The sequence below is a fragment of the Anas acuta genome, chromosome 4 (genome assembly GCF_963932015.1).
Source record: "Anas acuta chromosome 4, bAnaAcu1.1, whole genome shotgun sequence".
Classification (NCBI taxonomy): domain Eukaryota; kingdom Metazoa; phylum Chordata; class Aves; order Anseriformes; family Anatidae; genus Anas; species Anas acuta.
In genome coordinates, this window is record NC_088982.1 from 29,037,248 (window position 1) to 29,058,084 (window position 20,837).

A 20,837-nucleotide genomic window follows, 5' to 3' on the forward strand; every position below is an offset into this window, starting at 1 on the left:
TGCACATCAATCCTCTTGGCCAGCACAGGAAACACAAGGACTCTTTTGTGAATCAGACCTAATTAACTTGAATCTCCTTTTCATAGTCTTCAGCATATTGAAATCAGGCTTACAGTCCTCCTCACTATTTTTAACAGTAACAAAAATATTTAAATTTAGACTTTTACTTTCTCCAAGTCCAGCTGTGCTGTCAGCCACATCCCCAGCGCAGGGAGCAGCCCAGGTTTTCATCAGAGCAAGAGGAATGGCAGTACCCCATGGCAGGAGAGCAGAGAGGACAACTGCTACACATAGCCCACCATCAAGTACACTCTAAACCAGGACTGTAAATTAAAACAGGATTGTAATATATTTCTAAATTATTTTTGCATTTTTAGTATATAGAGGAAGATCAAGAAAATAATTTTAAAAAGTAGTCTAAAATTAAAAATGCTGTTTAAACAAAACTAAAGCTTCACAAGGCAGTTTTCCTGCCATAGAACAACTCTTTTTACAGGTTAAGGATGGTCTTCTCCCATTCACTTTTAAGAAGATGAAGAGATGAAGAGGAACAAGATGTCAAGTGACTTTAAAAAAAACACACACACAAAAAAAACTTGAGAAATAATTGGGCACGTGGGTTATTTGTCTGGCCTGATTAACACAGGGTGGTCTTGGAGGAGGATTATTTGGGGCAGAGAAAGCATTTAGTCAAATCCTCTGAAGGAGGTCATGTTGACAGATTCCAGAGTGAGAAACGAATCCTCCTCCAAAGATTGGGAAACAGAAGATGACTTTAACCACCTCTTCTCTCAAAGATGACTTGGTTAGAGCGACCTTTGAACAGGCACTGACGGGCAGACATTAACCACCGTGACTCCCAAAGCCAGCATTATTACCCTCTCACGGCACCCTGCCTGCAAGCCAGTAAGCTTGTGTACTGTATGCAAAGCCCAAATCATGGGCTTGTTGAGCTCTGGTGGGAGGCAAAAGTGAGTAGGTCCAGCATGACAGACATGATTTAGGATATCATAATGGTATAAGGGATGATCCGAGCTGTCCCAATGGCTCAGGCAAGAAAATGGGATTTATACAGTTACTTCTAACTTGTTAAGATTCAGCCTCACAACCATCAGCACACACAAGAACCGTATGGGAGAAGGACTACCATCATAAGCCCTTGGTGCTTACCTCACTGATGACCAGTTCCCATCCTGCACCCTGTGGGGGTGATACAACACCAGATACACCAGGTCAGAAACCCCAGTGGCAGTGAAACAGATCAGCTCAAAGCTCCAAGAGTCCCAGCTGACTGCTTATTTCCCCAAATAAGAATAAAAGGAGCAAACCTGGATTTTCCCAAAACAATTATTACTATGTACTTTCCACTTCCAGGTATTACAGAGAGTTATAGCATTCTGTTGGTGATGCAGCATACTTGAAAATGCTCTTCTCAGTACCTGGCCACTCCTTGCACCCTGAACCTCAGGCATAAGAGAATGGTCTAGATACAGCAGAGCCATTGCAGCACTGCAGAAGAAAGCAGAGAGTATGAAAAGGCAGAAAAAGAGACCTTAACACACACCATGAAGCTTTATGCTGGAAAGTTTCTTGCATCTTAAGATGCACAGGAAATTTGTTAATGAGAAACGCATGTGGAGAGCAGAGGGAAGGCTGGCCATGAGGGCATCCAGAGCCATCAGGGTCACAGAATGAACTTCCCCAAAATGCAAGGATGTGAGGAATATATTTTTCTGAATTCCAAGTCTTCAGTAGAGAACAAGAATAGGTTTGGGAAGGTCAAAGTGTCCACTGCTGGCTTTGGCAAATGTCTTTTATGCATCTCCTCAGGAAGCATTCTTTGCACGGATTTAGAAAAGCATGTGAACAGAGAGTTTATAGATATATATATAAAATAAATAAATTTAAAACCAAGTCTAAGGAATTCTGCACCATTGTGGACTTAAAAACAAATAAGAAATTCCCCACCAGCAATAAGAAGGCCATCATATTGTGTCTTCTTTAGAAGAGGGACTGGATAACGTTTTTCCTGATCCTGTCTTTAGCACAGTGTTTCCCAAGGGAAACAAATACTTGACAATATTTGGAAGAATATTCTTCCTCAAAACCAACAGCTCTCAGCACACTCTTGTAGACACTGACGTGCTTCAGAAAGGTGTGTAGTATTACCAGTACCTGTCAGATAACTGACCTCAGAGAATTGCAGCCAACTAGATAAGTTGCGAATGACTTTAATGGTACCGGTTATGTCAAATGGCATACTGTGATAACAAACCTACTGATTTCAAAGGTGTGCTGTGTAGGATAAGGTATTGCTCAGTATCAGCAAGCAAGTAGAATAAGTGTCCAGCAAAAAGAACCAGAAAGCTCCAATGACAGTTCCAGCCCTGTGCCCCTTTCATGGACTTGCTCACCACTGGTGTAACACAGACTGGGTATTTTTCCTTAAAACAGGAGAAGGGGAGGCAATAGAAAATAAAAGAAAAAAGAAAAAAATGTATAATTTCAGAAACACAGGCTCTTTTTTTCTTTTTTCTTTTTTTTTTTTTTTTCCTAAACCAGAGAAAAAGGTATTAATAGCAGTAAACAAGAACAAGCTACATGTTGTATCAGTACCCCTGTCCTCCATATTATACACTCCAAGAATTCAGTTAGTGTACACTGCAAATGCAACACATTCACATTTATCTCCATTCTTCGGTTCAGAAATCAAAGCACAAAGCAAGACAATCCTGAGATCTTGCACCAGTCATAATTACCTATGGCACAGGAGCAAGCAAGATATATACCCCTGGAACTGCTGAAATTACCAGAATTACTGGACTTCTGTGCTCACTACAGAGCTAGAGAGGATACAGCAATCTGTACTTCATGAGAGACCAAGGATCACGCTGTATGCCAAACAATATGATAACCAATGAAGACATAAAATTATATGGGGGCATCATCTCTTTGTGGAGATCAAACCATCAAGTTTTCTGTGAACTGCAGATCATTCGATTACAGTATTTCTATAATATGCACAGGAAGGAAGGGGAAACATCTGAAGTTATTTTTATTTCTCCAAGTCTTCTGGCTAAACTGTATGAATGCTAGGGTGGGTCTGGCATTGTCTGAAATGTGTCAGGGTCCTTTTGCATAGCCTCATTTCCTTCTTCCTGTTGCTAGGAAGGATAGTTAAGCATGAAAAGCGCTTGTTTACAGTACAGGACCATCCTGTTAAGCACATGAGTTCTCTTCCTCTGTGTCCTTTTAACCAGCCAAAGGTGCAGTTGTGTTTATACTGAAACCAACAGAAAAACTCCAATCAAAGGAGAATTATGAGAGTAATCTGTATCTCTGGAGAAACCCAAACATAGCATACTGTGGTAGGAAAAAAAAAAAAAAAAAAAAAAAAAGCACTTTATCATGCAAACTGCATCTCTAAATATTTGCAGAACTCATAAATTCTCATGCCTCAAACAAACCATTGCCTAGGATGTAGTGGATAAGAAGAACCCGAAAAGTAAAACCAAATCACCTCTCATCTCCTTCTTCTAGGAATCCTAATATAAACAGTTGAGATTAGTCCATAAGGACAACTGGGGTACCTTGTTCCTCCCCCCGCCAGAGGCAAAGTACACAGGGTCCTTGGGGGTCTCTGTGACCAGCAGCAGCAGGCTGGGAAGACCCTGACTCAAGAATTAAAATTTCCTAGACTGAACCTATGCAACTGAGATTTAAAAAAAAAAAAAAAAGTAACAAATACTAACATGGTAGGATACATTCTTGCTTTTAAATTCCATTTCTCAGTAATAGTTAACATCAGCTCCATGTAGTCTAAAACAATGTATCTGCGCTTCCGCTTCCTAAAAACTCAATTAACCAAGTTGTTTTAAGAGAAGATAAAGAGATCAGAAGTCCTGGAGGTTACAAAGGTAGCACCAAACGCTTTGATTCCCGTGACCTTGTAGATGAAAGGAGTTTTCCCCAAACATTTTCTTTGGGCTACGCCGTGCTCCACAATCAAAGAACCTCAGCCCTAATCACGACCTCAGAGGCAAAGCGGAGCAGAAACCTGAACCCGTTTGTCAGAGAGACAGCAGCCCCGCTTCCCGGCCACCTCAGCCTCCCTGTTTTTGTGCTGCTTATGCTGGGGAGCAGCTGGGGCACCTGGAAGCAGAGACAGGAGGCTGCTGGCAGCCGGTACCAAACCCTGCGTGCCATCGGCCAGCATGGGCCTGGCTGCCAGCTGGGCACTGAACCGCTGATGGATTCATGCTCGGAGGATGAAATCTGCCTGCCTGTCCCTTTAGTTCCCTACAAACAGCATTAAAATACAACCCAGCAAAGAGCTGCGCCTCTGACTTAGTTCTGGGAATGTCTCGTCAGGGTAATTCCAAACAGATCGCGCTCCTCTAAGAAATAAAAGCATCTACAACTGAGGGCTAGGATTACAACTACACCCTTCAGACTTTTAATCCACACGTTTTAAGCACTGTGACACACCAGGCAAACCCTTCCGACCCAGCTCGGCGCAGGGCTCACGTGTAGTTCAATTGGTTCAATACTTTGGTGCCTTGGGCAGGGGGGACCCCGGCCGGAGCCCGGGGAACTTTGGGGACCGTCGGGCTCCTTGCGCCCCGCTTCACCCCCAACGCGGCGGCTCCCACTCCCGGGAAGGAGAAAAAATAAAATAAATAAAAAGAGAGAGGAGGGAGAAGCGTGGCCGAGGGGATGCACGGAGGGGACAGCGGCTGCCTTCACCGCGGCTCCTCAGCACCCCGGGGGCTGCGCCGTCCCACCTGGGGCTGCCCAGCCAGCCTCCCCCCGGTGCTGCCAGGATCGGGGACCCCCGCAGCCTCCCCGTTTTCCCACCGCCGACCCCAAATTCCCCAAAGCCACCCCTCGGCGGAGCTTACGCGTGAGGATCATGGTCTCCCGCCCAGCCTCCGCGGGGCGCCGGCCTCCCTCGCTGCCTGCCTCCGCGGCGGCGGCTCGCAGCTGGCACCGCCACCGCCACCACCGCACTGCCACCGGCCACCACCACACTGCCACCACCGCACTGCCACCACCGCACCGCCACCGCCCCCGGCCGGCCCCCTTCGGCCGCCCCCGCCGCCGGGAGGACCCGCCCCGAGGCCCCCGTCCCGCCCCGGCCCCGGAGTGCCAACCCCACCTGGGGACGCTTTGAGGCCGCCAGCCACCGGGGTGGCCTTGTGGGGTGGCCAAAAATGCCTGCACAGCACCAAAACCTCACTTAAGACCTTGGAAAAAGACCAAAGCCTTCACTTTGGAAACCCACAAGGGTTTTCCCTATGTAGACTGCGGCATGACCATAGGCATGGCGTGCAGATAGGCACTGCTTGGCTGTCTTCATATCCCTGCACACACTCCCAAACCCTGTATGTTTATATTTAACCCCCCTGTATGTTTCCTGAAGATCATTCAAACGCTTATTCCTTGACTGATGCTCAGGGCTTGAAAACAGCACCGAGTCCGCACAGAGCCTTTTGAGCAGCCGCCAAACTATCAGCGTGGAAAAGAGCACGGGGAGATTTTGGAAAGAGCTGGGGCCCATCAAAGATTACGATTGGTTCGTTTTCTTCCAAGACAGCCTCATATTTTAGACTCGCTGTTGTTATTTTAAGTTTCGGTTGTTGTTTCTGCACTATGATCTGTCAGATATAGAGTATATATAGTGTGGTGCCTGAGCAGGCAATTTGCTGAAGAATAAACATCTCCCCTTCTATAGGCTGCAAACTGTGGCCAGTTGGCTATTACAGTGTTGTTTCTGGAAACCCCTACACAGCTCCAGGTCATTAATTTACTTTAATAGCCCAGAAGAGGACGGAGCTGTACTATATCTTCAAGCTTGGCTGTACACGTTACCCGCTTAATCAATTACCTCTTCGTATCTCGACTCACTCCAGCTCTTTTTGGCATTGTCAGGTTTACCTGCATTTTTCAGTGCTTCTTGTAAGGCAGTAGGTTAGATGTTGACATGGTAGGTCAGACCCATAAAATGTGAATTCTTTAACACAGGAAGGCAGACACACGCTAAGACCCAGCTGTTGAACAGACAAGGTAATCCCAGCCTAATTGGCTTTCTCTCTGCATTGTCTCTACTTTTAGGCACTTGGTAGACTAGGAAGTGACAGAATAGTCATGACAAGAGATGGAAAAGGCTGGTCGCAAATTGTGTGGGATTTTTCAGGGTCTGAATTCCAGAAAAAAAAATAAAAAATAAAAATCTGTAACTCCAATAATCATCCTCAAAAGGAAGAAAAAAAGTAACAGAACAAAACTAAACTGTCTAAAACGTGGGAAAGCGTGCTGGTGGTGCTAAGGTGTTTCCATCGCAGTGATAATGCTGGAACCAGAAGCCCACAGTATGTCAAGTTAATACCCTTGGTAAAAAGCAGGGTTTATTATTGTAAACAATGACTGCCTAGACCGCTTCCTGGACCAAGCCTGCCTCTCTGTATAGGAAGGTTTTGTTCAGGACCTGCAGGAAGCTTTTGAAGAAGGAAGGAATGGACTTTTACTTTGTAAAAATAATAATAATAATAATAAATAAATATATATATATATATATACATAAAATGGGAAGGGCCTGGAGGCCTAGGCAGTGTGAAAGGAAACTGGAAACTGAAAACATCTAGGAATGAGAGGAGGAGATGTGCATGGCAGTGAAGGAAAATACAAAGTGAGAGGGTTGTGTGATGGAGGCAAAACAAGAATTTGAAGCTGGAGAGGTTTTGTTTGATGATTCTGAATGGGGTGAGCGCAGAGATTGTGAAGACAGGGCAGATGTGGCAGAGACACAGAAGTTGGGAAGCTCTCAGTAGTTCAACCAAGGGTTATCAGTCTCACCTCCACAGCTTTGTAAAATAGCAAATGAATGATAATGATGATAAAATGCTTTGTGCTTTGGTTCAGCCCTCCTGTCCCGCTTGCAAAGCTAATCAGCTCCCACAGCAAAAGGGGAATCTCCATCCTCATTTGGTCTTTGTGGATGCTTACAGCAATGTCAGAGCCAGTGACTTCTCTGATGGAGCAGTCTGTCTGCTGGGATCATCGCTAAATAGATGCTGGAGGATTATCACTGACCTGGATTAGATGCTTGCTGGTAATCTGAAGGAGAAAGGCTTTGATTCTAGGTTGTTATCAACCCTTGAAGACATGCAGTCTCTCTGGCTTGCATTTTAACTCGGAATTCTATAGGGCTGCTTAAGCAGGCGTATTTTCAGAGCTGAAAAGCAAGGCACCAGTCTGGCATTAGCTGTAAAACGTGCTCCGAGGAGCATTCCACCTGAGGCATGGGTGTTTAGCAGGCAGCAACCACCCTAATCACTCATTCAGCTTTAAAGAGTGTTGTGAAATCAGCAGAGCTTTGGCCTTTAATATTTTTATTTCTTTAACTCTCTGGCTATTCAACAAGCAGGCAGCTGCCTGACAGAGACATGGGATTTTATAAGCAGTCTGCCTAAGAGGATTGTTTCTCTGGAGCACTGTTATCCTTAATGCAATCAATGAGCTCTCGCTGGATGGTAAAGTAATTGTAAAGGCTTGCCCGACAGGCACAATTATTCACTTTAAAAGGTGAATTCTCCTTCTGTTGTAACTGCATAAGGGAGCGAATCGCAGGACAGCATCTTGTAATAAGGGCTTGATTGTCCTCTCTTTTCCCTCCAAGGCCCGAATGCCTTAATAGTTAACTGTACCCTTGTCATCCTTTTGTGTCTGAACAGCGCAGTACACAGAGACATCCCGCTCACAATTAGTCAACTGACCTGCTCGTACAAACGCAGGATTGTCAGACCCGTGATGGCCACTCTGCACGCTGGTATTAATATCCTCTTTGCAGCAGCATGATAGATTATAGGGCCGTTTCAGCTTGAGTTTCCAGGCCTCTGGCTCTGGGCTTGGACTCACTGTTGGCTGGGGTTTTTGTATGTAGCATTTCCCCAGTCCCAAGGACCTCCCTGTTCCAACCATTGTCAGGGAAATAATTAAGTTTGCATTTTCTAGCACTTGACTTTACTGAAAAGTAATTATTTAAAGGAGTCTGTAATTGTTCGAGCCTCTTGACAAAGAGTGTTTGCACTATCACTTCTCAGAGATAAGCAGTATTATGTGCTCCTGGCTTTCAGGGGAGGAAAGCTATTGTTTTATGTACAAGAGAATCACAAAATAAAAGAAAGTATCTTTCCATGGCACTTTTTAACAAATTACACAGCAAACTGCATACTGCATAAATATATGTGCTGCTCTGCTGCCTGTAACTGACAGGCTCTCTGTTTTAGAAATCTTCACCTAGAAATAACTACTTTTAGAAATATTTCCACCTCATCATGTATGGGGAGCTGTTACTTATGTTCGATCCCAGGAAAAACAAACAAACAAACAAACAAAAAACAACACTGGGTATTTTTTTCCTTTATTTTACAAGTAAATAATAATAATAAAGAAGTAGCCTTGCCTTAATCTTTCTGATGCATGTACCTGACTATTTTTAAAGGAGGGATCACTGTGCTCCATATTTCTGCCTGCTTTTAATGCCCTCAAACACCATGAGTTCAACAGTTCAGGCTGCAAATGAAATCAGCAGGTCCACACTGTACTTGAGAAAGGCTCTGTTATATGGATGCACAAAAGGATAAGAAATAAAAATTACAGTGATGATGTAGTTTGACAAAGAGACATAATTTGATAACGTATAAATACAGATAAACTGAAAAATGAGGAGGAAAGAAAATAAATACTTTCACTTCCTTTCAAAAAGAGGGTCAGCTCCTTAGTGTACATGGAACACTGAAGGCTTACAGAAATGAGTAGAGATCTAGGATGTCTTTTCCATATTGTTTTCAAGACATTGTCACTGGTGATGATTTATTTTTTGAAGGTTGAAGAATTTTCTACTGTTTACGAGTTTGCCTTCCCTTCAGTTAAAGATACATTGATTAGCTTAAAAGTACAAACCCGTTAATTTGCTAATAAAGATAGCATCCATAATCAATCACTGATGAACTTGAAGTTATCAGGACTAAAACCTAAGGGCTGAAACCCCAATTTCAGGCCACCTCTGCATCTATGTGGTGGAAATGGTCATGTCAGCAAGACCTAATGGGTGTGTAGGGCTGACACAATTGGTTAGAGAAAGCTGTAACAAATTTTTCACTCTGCCAAGGCACCAGCCTTAGGCCTATAATGTGGGAGCTGCCTTGGTGACCTTGTGGCTCTGTGACACCAGGAGTCATCTGTGACCCTTCCCTCTTTGTGTGTCAGTCGAATGGCACAGACCATGCTTGGGTCCCCAGCCTGCTCCTCCTCTGTGCATACAAGTCACAATGTGCAGTTGGCTGGGAGAGGGAGACAGTGCAAAGGGATACTTTTACTCAACATAAATATTAAAGAATGATCAAAAGATGAACGGCTTGATGATGGAGACAGGTTATATACTTCAGCCTTGTGTTGCCTGAGACATGTTTATTTCAGACCAAGGCTCTTATTTTCACTCTTCATGTTCCTGTGACAGCAGCTATATCATTAATAAACTAACCAGCTCTCCCCTCTTCGTTTTTTAAGTAAACAGACTTTACCTTCCACCTTTAAAACCACTGGTGTCAAAGGCACTTCAATGGTAAGATGCATTTTTTTCTACCTCACTGTGTTCATGCATGACATCCAGTCTGATGAAGAAAAAAGGTCAGCTTTCACAGACAGGCAACAATACCCTCCACTAAAACAAGATGTGAGATGCAAATTGTCCACTAAGGCAAGTGAAAACTGGAAGACTGCTGCCTTAAATACGTCAAAACAGTGGTTAAAAAACGGTCTATGAAGCAGCTGTGTTGTTATAATACATATGAGATGCTAGTTTTTTCAGCAGGGTCCCCTGAACATATCATATCAGCCACACAGTGCCTTGCTGGGGCTAAAAGGAGCAGAAGGGAAGAAAAAAAAAAAAGAAAAAAAAAAGTTTTCTTTTAGTTCATAGTATCTAAAAACATTATGAACAATTGAAAAATTCCTTTCAGAAACAATGTTTTTCTTACTTCCATCTTCCATCTTGTGTGATCCAAGGCTTTTTAGTTAAATGAACTCTATATTCATTAAACTTATTTCCTCTGGAGGAAATAGGCACATGCAACCACCTGGACCAGTTGACCCATTATGTGAAAGACTGCTGCTGTTTTAGCCTTGGGGAATCTCCAGGACTCAGGAAATCATTTTAAACCCATGACTCAATAAAGCACGATAACTATGGCAACTGGAACACATACACTGTGATGCCTAATTGCACCTCAGCGTTCATCAGGGGAGGTACTGGCTTGATACTATAGCCTGGAGAGTAGCTATTGTTAATGTAATGTGAAGCTACAGAGAAAGGAAGAGGGAAAACACATGTTAAGATGCCCAGTGAACAAAGTCGGGCCTGGTGTAAGTCAGGACAGATCGTAATCCTTCTCAGCCCTGTTTGTGACAGACCGCTGGACTGAGACTCAAAGTATCTGCAGTCTTGTCTCTTTTAACTTATTGGGCAACCTTGGTCTATCTGTTCCCTTTCTCATACCTAATTTTTCCCACAGATAAATTGGGAGCATAATACGTGCTTCTTTTGCAAAGTCCTTAAAATGTACAATGGAAAGCGCTGTACTGAGATTATTATGCTGATACTGTGCTTAATAAAAATGCTCTTGCAGATTGCCAGTTTGATTGCTTCTTTCATTGTCCGTGCCCATGTTCTTGCTTATTGTAACTGAAAAACAGCTTACAGCAGCAATTACCTTGCGTTGTAGTGGGAGGTGAGGTAGATGCACACATGCAGACGGTTACTTAAGGGCACCTTAAGTAACTCTCTGGAGTGTCAACACCCATAATGATGTCTGAGGAAAGACGAGAGAAGTGGAGGGGGAAGCTAGCTGTCTTGCCAGTAAGAACAAACTGAGTTGGACAAGATTTATTAGGTGTATATTACCCAGATGAATGTGATCCTGACTTGAATGAGAGCCAGCAATAGCAAGGGGAGAGGGTCAGACAGAAAGAAGTGGCTGTTTGGCCTTCGTCAACAGACTGGAGACCTGGCGGGGATTAGGAGGAGTAACAGAATTGTTGGGGTGTTCATTCTTCACTCCAGAATTTAAGATTATGAATTCTAAATGGATGGCCAGTTCAGCTGAAAAAATGCTTATTCCTCCTTCTCCATGCCACATTTCTCTTTCTATGCCAGTGTGTTACAGAGTGAGAGTACGGTACCATTTGTGAACACGATATGATGCACAGAAGTGACTGACAGGTTAATAGGAGCTTGCATGTTTTAAAAACAAGGATGCATATTCTGTTACATGACCACAAGAAAAAGAAACATGCAAAGCGGTTGGTTTGCTTTCATATTTCAGCAGTGTCACCTCATGACAAGCTACCTCTTTTAGCTCACTTTTTTCTGAGGTTTTAGTTTTGCCTTGATATCATTTTACAAAGAGACATGGTAAATGAGTTTGTTCCTGAGAGAGCAAATCTGTTCTATCTAACCCTAGTCCAGAGTAGTTTTTAAATATCTAAAGTCTGAGTTAGGGAGGGAAAAAAATCTTGAGAGCATCCTCTCATATTCTGAAATGCCACTTTTTTCATCAGACTTCAAAATGTAAACACAAGCAGTAGTGACTGGAGAATACTTTTCTTCTTTGTCTAGTACACCTGACAAATTGAGCTCCCCTGTTTTTTTTTTTTTAAATGTTACAATAGTTGGTTCACTAAAGCAGCAGAGCAAACCCTTCACTCACTTTCTATTATTTTAAACCCAAACTGCAATGAAGCAAATTCTCTGGTGGTGTAGATGAACATTTCAGAAGCCTGTATTTGGACAATTATTTGCAAGAACCAAGAATCTGACCTTGTAATTCTGTAAAACAAAATTAATTCCAGAATATTGCAGATTTGGCTTACAGATAACAGGCTTACTCATACTATAGCCAACTGTTCACAATTTTATCTAACACCATTAATATATCTACAAAGGCACCCTGAAGGAACCCCTTCTCCCTCCACCACCACCAAGTGTCTAGCTGCCTTGCAAATGTGATGTGGTCTGTGGGGATCTGACAAATTGCATACAGAGAACAGACGCAGCCCTGATGTCTTTCAAACCTTTATGCCATTGGATTCTTTGAATCTTTTGTTTCTGACAGTTTTACTGAAGAATTATTAACATATATGATACATATCATGAAACATAGTGGGTGCCTTCTGGTCAGCATTTAATCGATAATAGAACCTAATTATTTTTTCATGGGCCCCAGCTAAATGTATGAACAGCATTATTTATAGGATGTGGTGCCAACATGAGTATGGCTGTTTTCTGGTCTCGTACTTCTAAAATGAGAAGGATCTCTTCTGAGAAAAGTAACACAGGACAGGAAGACATCTGATTCAGCTAACCTGCTTTTTGTTTGATCACAGCTTCAGAGAGTTCAGGGCAGCTGGGGGCATACCTGTGCTAGGATCAATGGGGCAAGTGATTAACAGTGATAGGGCATTCTGCACCTTTCATGCTCAAACCAGGACTTTCTCTCCTTTGAAACAAGAGCCTTTGCATCACTCAGTAGAATTATGTTTCTTGTGAGCAGCATTAGAGTACAGAAATAGTGTCTATTTTCTTTGCTGAGGAATCTTTATTTTTTCCAGATACAGAAGGTCTATTAAACCTCAAGATTAACAGTGCTTCTGGCATCTGATTTTTAGTCAGGAAGTATAAACAATGACTTGAAAGGTGTATATGCAGAACTTTCCATCTGATTTACCCATAGCTCGTTAGAATCTGTCATGCATGTCATATTGACCTTACAAACTTAATTACCTGAGCTCTAAGAAACCACACGCTTGCCTCTCAGCTCCATAATGTAAATCAGTGACAGCACTAAGAAAAAGCTCCCCAAGATAACAATAAACATTCTGAAACATCCTGAATACTGAAGGTTAGAATATGGAATTTCTCAGCTGATGAATAGGATTCTTTAGAAACTGCTTGGAAATAAAAGCCATAACCCACTTTGCTTAAGGTACACGTAATATTTGGATACTGTGAATCCCATGTGTCAAAAAAAATAGAAGCCAAGTATCCCAAATCATAGTCTATACCTTGAAAATAAGAAGTTTTAAACACACATTTTTCAAACTTTCTGTTTTTATATGAAAGACATGAATTTTATGTTATTGCCAATATATAAAAACTGAGTCAAACCTCCAGTCTGCTGTTCAGTGCTGTATTGGAGAGCTATCTGAAGAGTTCAGTTGCTTATCTGCTATTGCTATTTCTATTGCTTTTCAGGAAGTTGACTGACTTCGTCATGAGATTTGGGAAACTTCCTGCCTAGTGTACAGAATGAGAACAAGGATAATTCATCTGCAGCTTTACTTCTGAAGTAGCAAGATATTGCCCACCAGGGCAGGCTTCTAGCTAACCTAGGATCCTAGGGTGCTCAATCTGTTTCCAAAGGGCAGCGTGGCTTCCAGCTGTTTGTTCTGCTAATACCTTTTTCCCCTAAGCCATGTAAAGAGCTGTGCACCTGAAATAATAAGAGCTTCTCATCTTTATGCCTATAGCACCTGTGCTGTGTATTTCTTTCCCAGTTTCTTCATGTCTTCCATTTATTTTCCTTCTCTTTCTCTCTTTGTCTTCTTTCCCTCCTCATAGCTGGCTGCTACAATAGCAATTACAGAAGGTGGAAGAACCCTCCTTAGTTCTTTTCCTCATCTCCTCTTCCTTTTCCCAAGCAAGAGAAGAGCAGGTGAACCATAAGATCCAGGGCTGTTGAAGATGTTCCCCGAAGAAGGAAAAGGGAAAGGCACACAAGCCAAAAGAAGAATATAGGTAATGCCTAGGAAGAACTGGGAAACTAGAACTCAAAATGGAAATGTAAGAAAAGGCTGAGAGACATGAGGTCACTGGTAGATTAAGTGAACATGTCTGCAATTGTACAGCTAATGCAAATCTAACATTTAATTTAATTGTTCCATGGAGCCAGTTGATAGCCAGTGCTTGGAACCTTCTGATAGGAGCAGGTGTAGTAAAAGAAACAGGAAGGAGAATGGTCTCCAAGCATCTTGCTGAATGTTTGCTAGAATTACTCTATAAAGCAATTGTTTTTTTAGTAGAAATTGTGACAGAGCACATAGAGCATAATGCTAAGACATTTGAGAGCTATCTGCCATTTTACAGCTACTCTATAACAATCCACAACATAATGGAAAGCTCAGAAAATAAGATGGGCTGGTTTACTTGTCTTGAAATAGTATTTCTCATCTTGCATGATCTTTTTTCTTGATTAGAAGGGCTTTGTTTATTTTAGGATAAAAAGGAATTTAAACCTTGTTCCTACAAAATTGTGTATGCAACTCTTTTGGAGTTGAAGGGTATATAGAAATTTGAGTATAAAAATGCTGCAGGATCATGATTTTATTTTTTTCATGATGGATTTTCAAGCTCTTTCACAGACTATTTTTGTGATCTCAACCACACTTCATTTGAAATTCTTATACTCATTCTATTAACAGCAGCTTCCCAAGAATGAAAAGCTGATGCTTTATCCTCTGGCCACTTGTACCTACTATTTCTGATCTGGCTGATAATGCCAGAAATCAAAGTACAGATTCTCAGAACAGCAAGGCTTTTCATAGTGGTCTCTCTGCATGAAAAGTCCGTGTGTCAGCTAAGAAAATGAATTTCTAATAATACTTGGCACTGAATGAGTGGCTTGTCTCAAATGAGTTCACCAAGCACTGTTTATCTGATCTTTGTAACACTGAAATAGGTTTAACCTATTTGAATTATCTTTGCCTTAGCCATCTTCATATCAAGAAGCTTATACTGGACATGATAACCCCAAAATCAACAGAGGAATTCTTCTTTTTAATTAAAAGAATAAAAACACACTAGTGATATTGGCACTGGTGTGCTTAATAGTGCTTCTTTGTTGGACAGCAAACAAAATTTTCTGTGCCTGTTGAAAATTCCGGAAATTTTGTGCTAGTGAAAGTATTTATTTATTTATTTATTTTTAAGCCAGGCAAATATTATGCAGCTTTCTCTTTGCACAAGTTTAGTGTATTTTTGTAAAGATGTTACCTATAAGTGTCCTTTCCATTCAAAACTTACTTACTTGGTGTCATTTTCAGAACATACTACTGTGCAAACTCTATGTGATGCTACAAATTTGGTGTGAACATGGCTCTGCAGTTTGCAGTATTAACAAATATCTGGCTTGCAGTCAGATTTCTTTGTAGTAGTAAGACATAGACTGTGAAGAATCAAATATAGACAAGAAAATTGATTTAGAAATGAATTCCTCTATTTTGCTTTAGATTTGAAGTAGTAATCAAAAAATAAATGTGTGCATTAAAAGGCTCATTAGTTTTCCTTGATTCATACAGCAGCAATTTTAAAAGCATTCCTTCACAGGCTAAAGATGAATCAAAGTTCTCTGATTGCCGTAAAATTGTGTGCCTCTACCGTCATAGTTTGTCCTGGACCAATTCCAGCGCATTGTGACTATGGGAGCTAGAAAGGAAAACTCAAGAGGGTATTTTTAATCACTTTTACCTCTATTAACAATGTGATGCTATTTCCATTGTTCCTGTTATAAAAATAAGTAGCTGACATGTTCCCCAGAATTGATTATTGTGTTTCAGTCAACAGATCAGCCAGCAAGACACTGCAGCCTATCAGGAAAGGGAGTGGAAAGGAGCAGACAGAGAAACCTCAAAGGAAAGGACAAGACACTGTGTCTTTTGTCCTTTGTTCCAAGATGGAAATAAACTGTCTCCACTTTTGATAAGCCTGTCTTTTGATCTTTGCTTGCAATAATTACGGTTAGACACTAAGTTATTTTATGAACTCTTTTAGGTTTATGTCCTTCTAATTTAATGAGTTGTTTTCTACAAACAACCACATTAATTAACCGTTTTATAATATATTTTTATTTATGGAGATTCTACCTAATATGCAAATGAACTAAATATTGGCAGACTTGGAGATGATGAGAAGTATTTCCTGCAGATTTAATTTTGCTTCACTTTACAAATATGTGAATACATAAAAATAAAGACATAGAAATATATGAAGATCTCTATACCTATCTATTTTCTGCCTGTCTCATACAAATATACCAAGATCTATATATCTAAAATTTGGGGGAGGTGTGTCTGTTTATGTATACCAATCACACTGCCCACCTATATATTTTAGATTGTTTGAAAAATCTGTCCCCTACATAAGGCTATAGATTTGTGCCACCTCTCGTGAGTATATAGGTAAATATAATGTCATGTGAGAAGCAGAACTCCACAGTGTTAACTGCTTCTGGTGCAAGCATAAGAAGAAATTCAGATATAAGCTTAAAATGGGTTTTTCATTGTTTGCAAAGCAGATTTTGTTCCAGTCAAACAAACAAACAAAAACTTCCAAGTGAAGGTAAATAAAATTAATTGCAATGATCTAAGAAGCTAAAAACACTGTAAATCTAGTCTTTTTTCATACGTGTGATGAAGAGCCAGCATACTACAGACTAAAACAAATGTAATGTCCGAAGAATGTAGACAGACAATGTGTTTATGTATAAACATATCTGTCATATATAGTACACTGTACTTTCAAAAAATATATCAAAAATTAAAGAGTGTATGTATAGTTTTATATCACTGTTAACTGTTAGATTTTAAGGATCATTGCAATAATCTAATTCAAATTCAAATTCTAATTCAAATTCTATGATTCTCTTAGAATCAAGACGGAGTCTTTTGATCCTTTCATGCCTTTGTCTTCCAGCTCAGGTTTAAAATCATGATCAAGCTGGCATTGTAATAAGAATTACATGATGCAAAGCTACAACATACCTCCAAATGTCAAGGCCAAGAAGATTACCTATGCTTCCCTGAGACATATCTTTGTAACAGTGTACAGTTTTGTGCCTGCAGATTTAAAAAATGTCAATTTTAGCAACTCCCTGCAGCATGTAGGTCCATAATCATTTATTGGAAAATACATAATTTTTCTTAAGTGATCTAAATTGCTGAATCTTTGTATCTCCAGTGGAGTATTCTCTGCCCTTATCAGCTGAATAAGTGATGCAGTCTAAACAAAGGGTAATAATGTTCAACTGGAATTCCAGGAAAGGAAGCTTAATGCGAACTTCCTGATTTAATCTTACAAAAATAGAAAGGTTGATAGGATAAATGAATCACTCAGAAGAGCAGATTTTGCTTCAGTTAATTAAAACAGACCATAAAAATGTCAAAGTAACCCTTTGTAACATTTAAATGAAAAAGACACAAGACTTCTTAGAGTATCATTTTCATGCATAAGACTGAGAAGAATCTGTTTAGAGAAACAACTCAATTTTCTGAAAACTTATATGAAGTTTCTTCTAATTTTCTATCCTGGAAATAATGTTGACAGCTACATGGACATTTCTCATGCAATTTCCTGAATCTTCTGCTTTTGGTGGACCAGGAAAAGACTCTTTTCAGAAGTAAATTTGGAACTTCTGCTCCTGGAAGATATCAGCAAATTAGAGATGCATGGAAATTAAAGAAAAACAAAACAAATGAACTATTTTGAGCCCTAAGAAAAGGTTTTGTTTGGTTCAATTTGAGTTCACTTTGACTTCCTAGACAGGGATAATCACTCAAATGTGGCATAAACCCGCAAAGAAAGTGGAAGGACCACTTTTTGGACAAGATACCTGGTAAGTTGCTAGGAAATGAGCAAGAGAGATGGTTCTGCACCACTGGGAGAATGGAAATGATAATGCCATAGGTCTCTTCCATCTCTAACTTCAGCAAATTCGTCACCCATCAACACTTTTAAATATAGGCAATATGAAAAGTGTCTAAATGCAAGTCAGGCAAGTGACACACCCTGATTATAACCTTCTTCTTTTCCCCTACCAAGCCAGCAGGAAAGTGTGTTAAAATGTGTGTGTAGTACCATAACCCTCATAGCAAGAGCAAGCAGGATATCCTTGGGGCTGCCAGAGGCCATCCATATCAGAGGAACTGCTATGCATTTCCCAAGGGTCTGGCATAGGCTTATGCTCCACCCATCAGCTATCATTGCCTTGGGTGGAATATATTTGTTCCACACTTGGACATGGACATCTCATCTTGCTAGAAACAGCTTTTTTTTTTTTTTTTTTTTTTTTTTGACCTCAGGTTTTTGGTTGGTTGATTTGTTTGTACCCATTCTTATTATCTTCCAATTTGTTACTTTTTAAATTTTGTTTCTGGGGTTGCAGGTTTTGCAGCCCTTCTCTACTAACATATGAATTTGCTAGGAATGGGAGATCAGAAAAAGGCTTGAGGATAGGGCTGCTGTGTGCTTTTATGGTTGAACCAGGTGCTAGCAGAAGAAAACAAGAGGCAGATCTAGTGAAACGTCACATCTGTGCACATAAAAGATCTTATGAAACTGGCTAAGGGTGGTTATAGATGACTGACAGCATCTACAGTTGGAAGATGAACAGCTCCAAGTTAATATTGAATTCTATTTTATTAACTAGCATTGATCTCTATTTTACTGATTCCTGATCCCACGGATGACTCAAAGACAAAATTAACCAAGTTCATTATAAAACCTTTGATTTTTCAAGATGGCAAGAAGTGAAGAATAATGTGGGGAAGAAGGAAGAGGTGAAAGAATGGAACAAAGAAAATCTAAACCACATGGACGATCTTCTCTTGGTTAGAGACTCATTCTGTACTGAAAGTGAGAAATTATCTCCCACTACAGATTTAAAAGGGGATCCTGAATAACACTGGAAATTAGGTCAGTATTTTGTGCAAGTGAAGGTAGGAAATAGATATCATCAAAAGCAAGGTCACACTGATCAGCAAACAATGCAATCTCATCACTCCCTGTTGTGCCTGAAACATCAGACAGCTGTGAGTGATGAGGCACCCATCTGTGATGAGCTAAGGATGGGATGCAAGCCTTCGAGTCAAAATGAAATTGCCTACTTTTGACCAAAATGTTCTTTATGGGCGGGTGTGCTTTGATTGCCAACTATCTGTTTTGCTTTGGCACTTGAAATTAGTCTTGGATACCTCCCTTTGGAGGTTTAGCTGCAATTACAGATATGTTGCAGAAGATTCTTCCATTTCATAGAAAAAAATGATGAGAAATAGAAGGAACGTGTTCATCATCTGCCAGACTTGCAAGTTATATTTTTTCCTACATACTTAGTAGTTTGGGTAATTATTTTCTTAATGAGGAGACTTGTCAAAACACATTATGGTGACTGATTTCACATCACCACTGTTTTTCCCAGCAGTTTCTGATTACTGATTATATAATATAGGAAAGCATTCATTTTTAATTACTGCCAGTAATTTCTTAGAGATCATTAACCACCAAACTGCTATAATCTACCTAAGTATTTTACAGCTTTCCTTGGGAAAAGAAAAATAAAATAAAATTAAAAAAATCTGGTTTGGTTTATAGCTATAGCTTGAGATTGGAAAATAGAGTAGTTCTGTATCTGAGTGTAAATTATGAATTTACAAAAGACAATGAAAAACACTATTCCTATCAGCACTATTACTGAGTCTACAAAAGTACTATTACAGAGCCTACAAAACTGTATGAAGAAACACACTTATCTGCATTACTGTGATACCTTTCAGCTGAGGTTTGCAAAGCATGCTGCAAACAATGTATTTAGTCTCCCAGTTGTTTTAATGCATAAGCTTTCACTTTATGGTTAAAGAACTGAAACGCATGGAGGGGATAGGCATTTCCATGTAGGCATTTCCACAGCTACATTCTGAACTGGCTGAGAAAACTGTGAACAAAACCTGGAAGTCTTTCCCTCTTTTTAGGGATTTACCCTTAGGAACCACTCACAGTGCCCTATAACTCTCCCGGACACAGCTGGCTTATGCCTTGTTTTTTCTCAATTGTCACAGTAGTAAAAAGATCAAAAAGTCCTGGCACAAGACCCAAAATTGATGGAAGGTCCTGGGCAGTCATCAGACTTGTACCACACTTCTAGGGACACACAGGCCCAGAAAAGGGAGCATATTCCTTGTCTTGGAGAGGAGAGCTCACTTGAGTTACTGAACATTGCTCCTAACAAAAGTTAGTATTTTGAGGGTGCCCTTAAATGTACTGGTTATTTCTAGGATACCATGAAAGATTTTAAGTTCTGGGTTGTTTCGGAGAGGAAGGTGAATACAGATTGCGTTTGATGTATAGACTTGCCTTTGGTGTATGGTATGTGTTCAGGTATGCATCCCATGTGGTTTACTTTTACCTTATCACTTGTCACCTTATTCATAGTCTTCTTGTCTAGGAATAACTTTTGTGGTTATGTTAGTTAAAGTTCTTGATGAAAGACATAATCTTGCCAGCATAGCTATACCATTCTGTACCACTTTACCAAAGTAAAGTATTGAAGGATATGTATTTCTTTGTCATTTTAATACTACAGTTATCTGCAGCTTGCATTCACAGCTAACAGATGTTTTGTTCCTTGTGTCCAACATTATGCAATAAGACAGTGAGTCCCCAGAACTCCCTGTCAGGAACACAAAGTACTCCAAGACAGATCACTTTCATATTTTCTGGCATTCAGTGATGGGTAAACCTCCAAATGCTTTGGAGGTCCATGTAGATTAAGCTAAATATCCAGAACTCAGATTCCTAGAGCTCAGTTTTCTCAGACAACAAAATGAGGCTAGTTATCTATTTGGAGTAGTGGTACCAGGAAGAGAAATGAGAGAGAAAAAAAAAAGTTTTTTATATTTTCTAGAACTCTCCTGGTTAGTTTGAAATCAACAGAAAATTTCCCTTCTTTTTC

The 20,837-nt window shown here is 40.4% G+C and overlaps 1 protein-coding gene across 5 annotated transcripts in view; it reads right to left on the reverse strand.

Annotated features, from left to right (window-relative positions):
* Positions 1-20,837, reverse strand: part of DLC1 (DLC1 Rho GTPase activating protein) — a 256,678-nt gene that overhangs the window by 32,555 nt on the left and 203,286 nt on the right. The window contains exon 1 of one of the 5 annotated variants that reach the window (XM_068680394.1): positions 4,902-5,070. The exons of the other annotated variants lie outside the window; for them this stretch is intronic. Coding sequence (XP_068536495.1) covers positions 4,902-4,914 — 13 coding nt within the window. The 5' untranslated portion in view covers positions 4,915-5,070. Of the gene's footprint in view, positions 1-4,901; positions 5,071-20,837 lie in introns of those variants that run through there. 5 annotated transcript variants of the gene reach the window in all.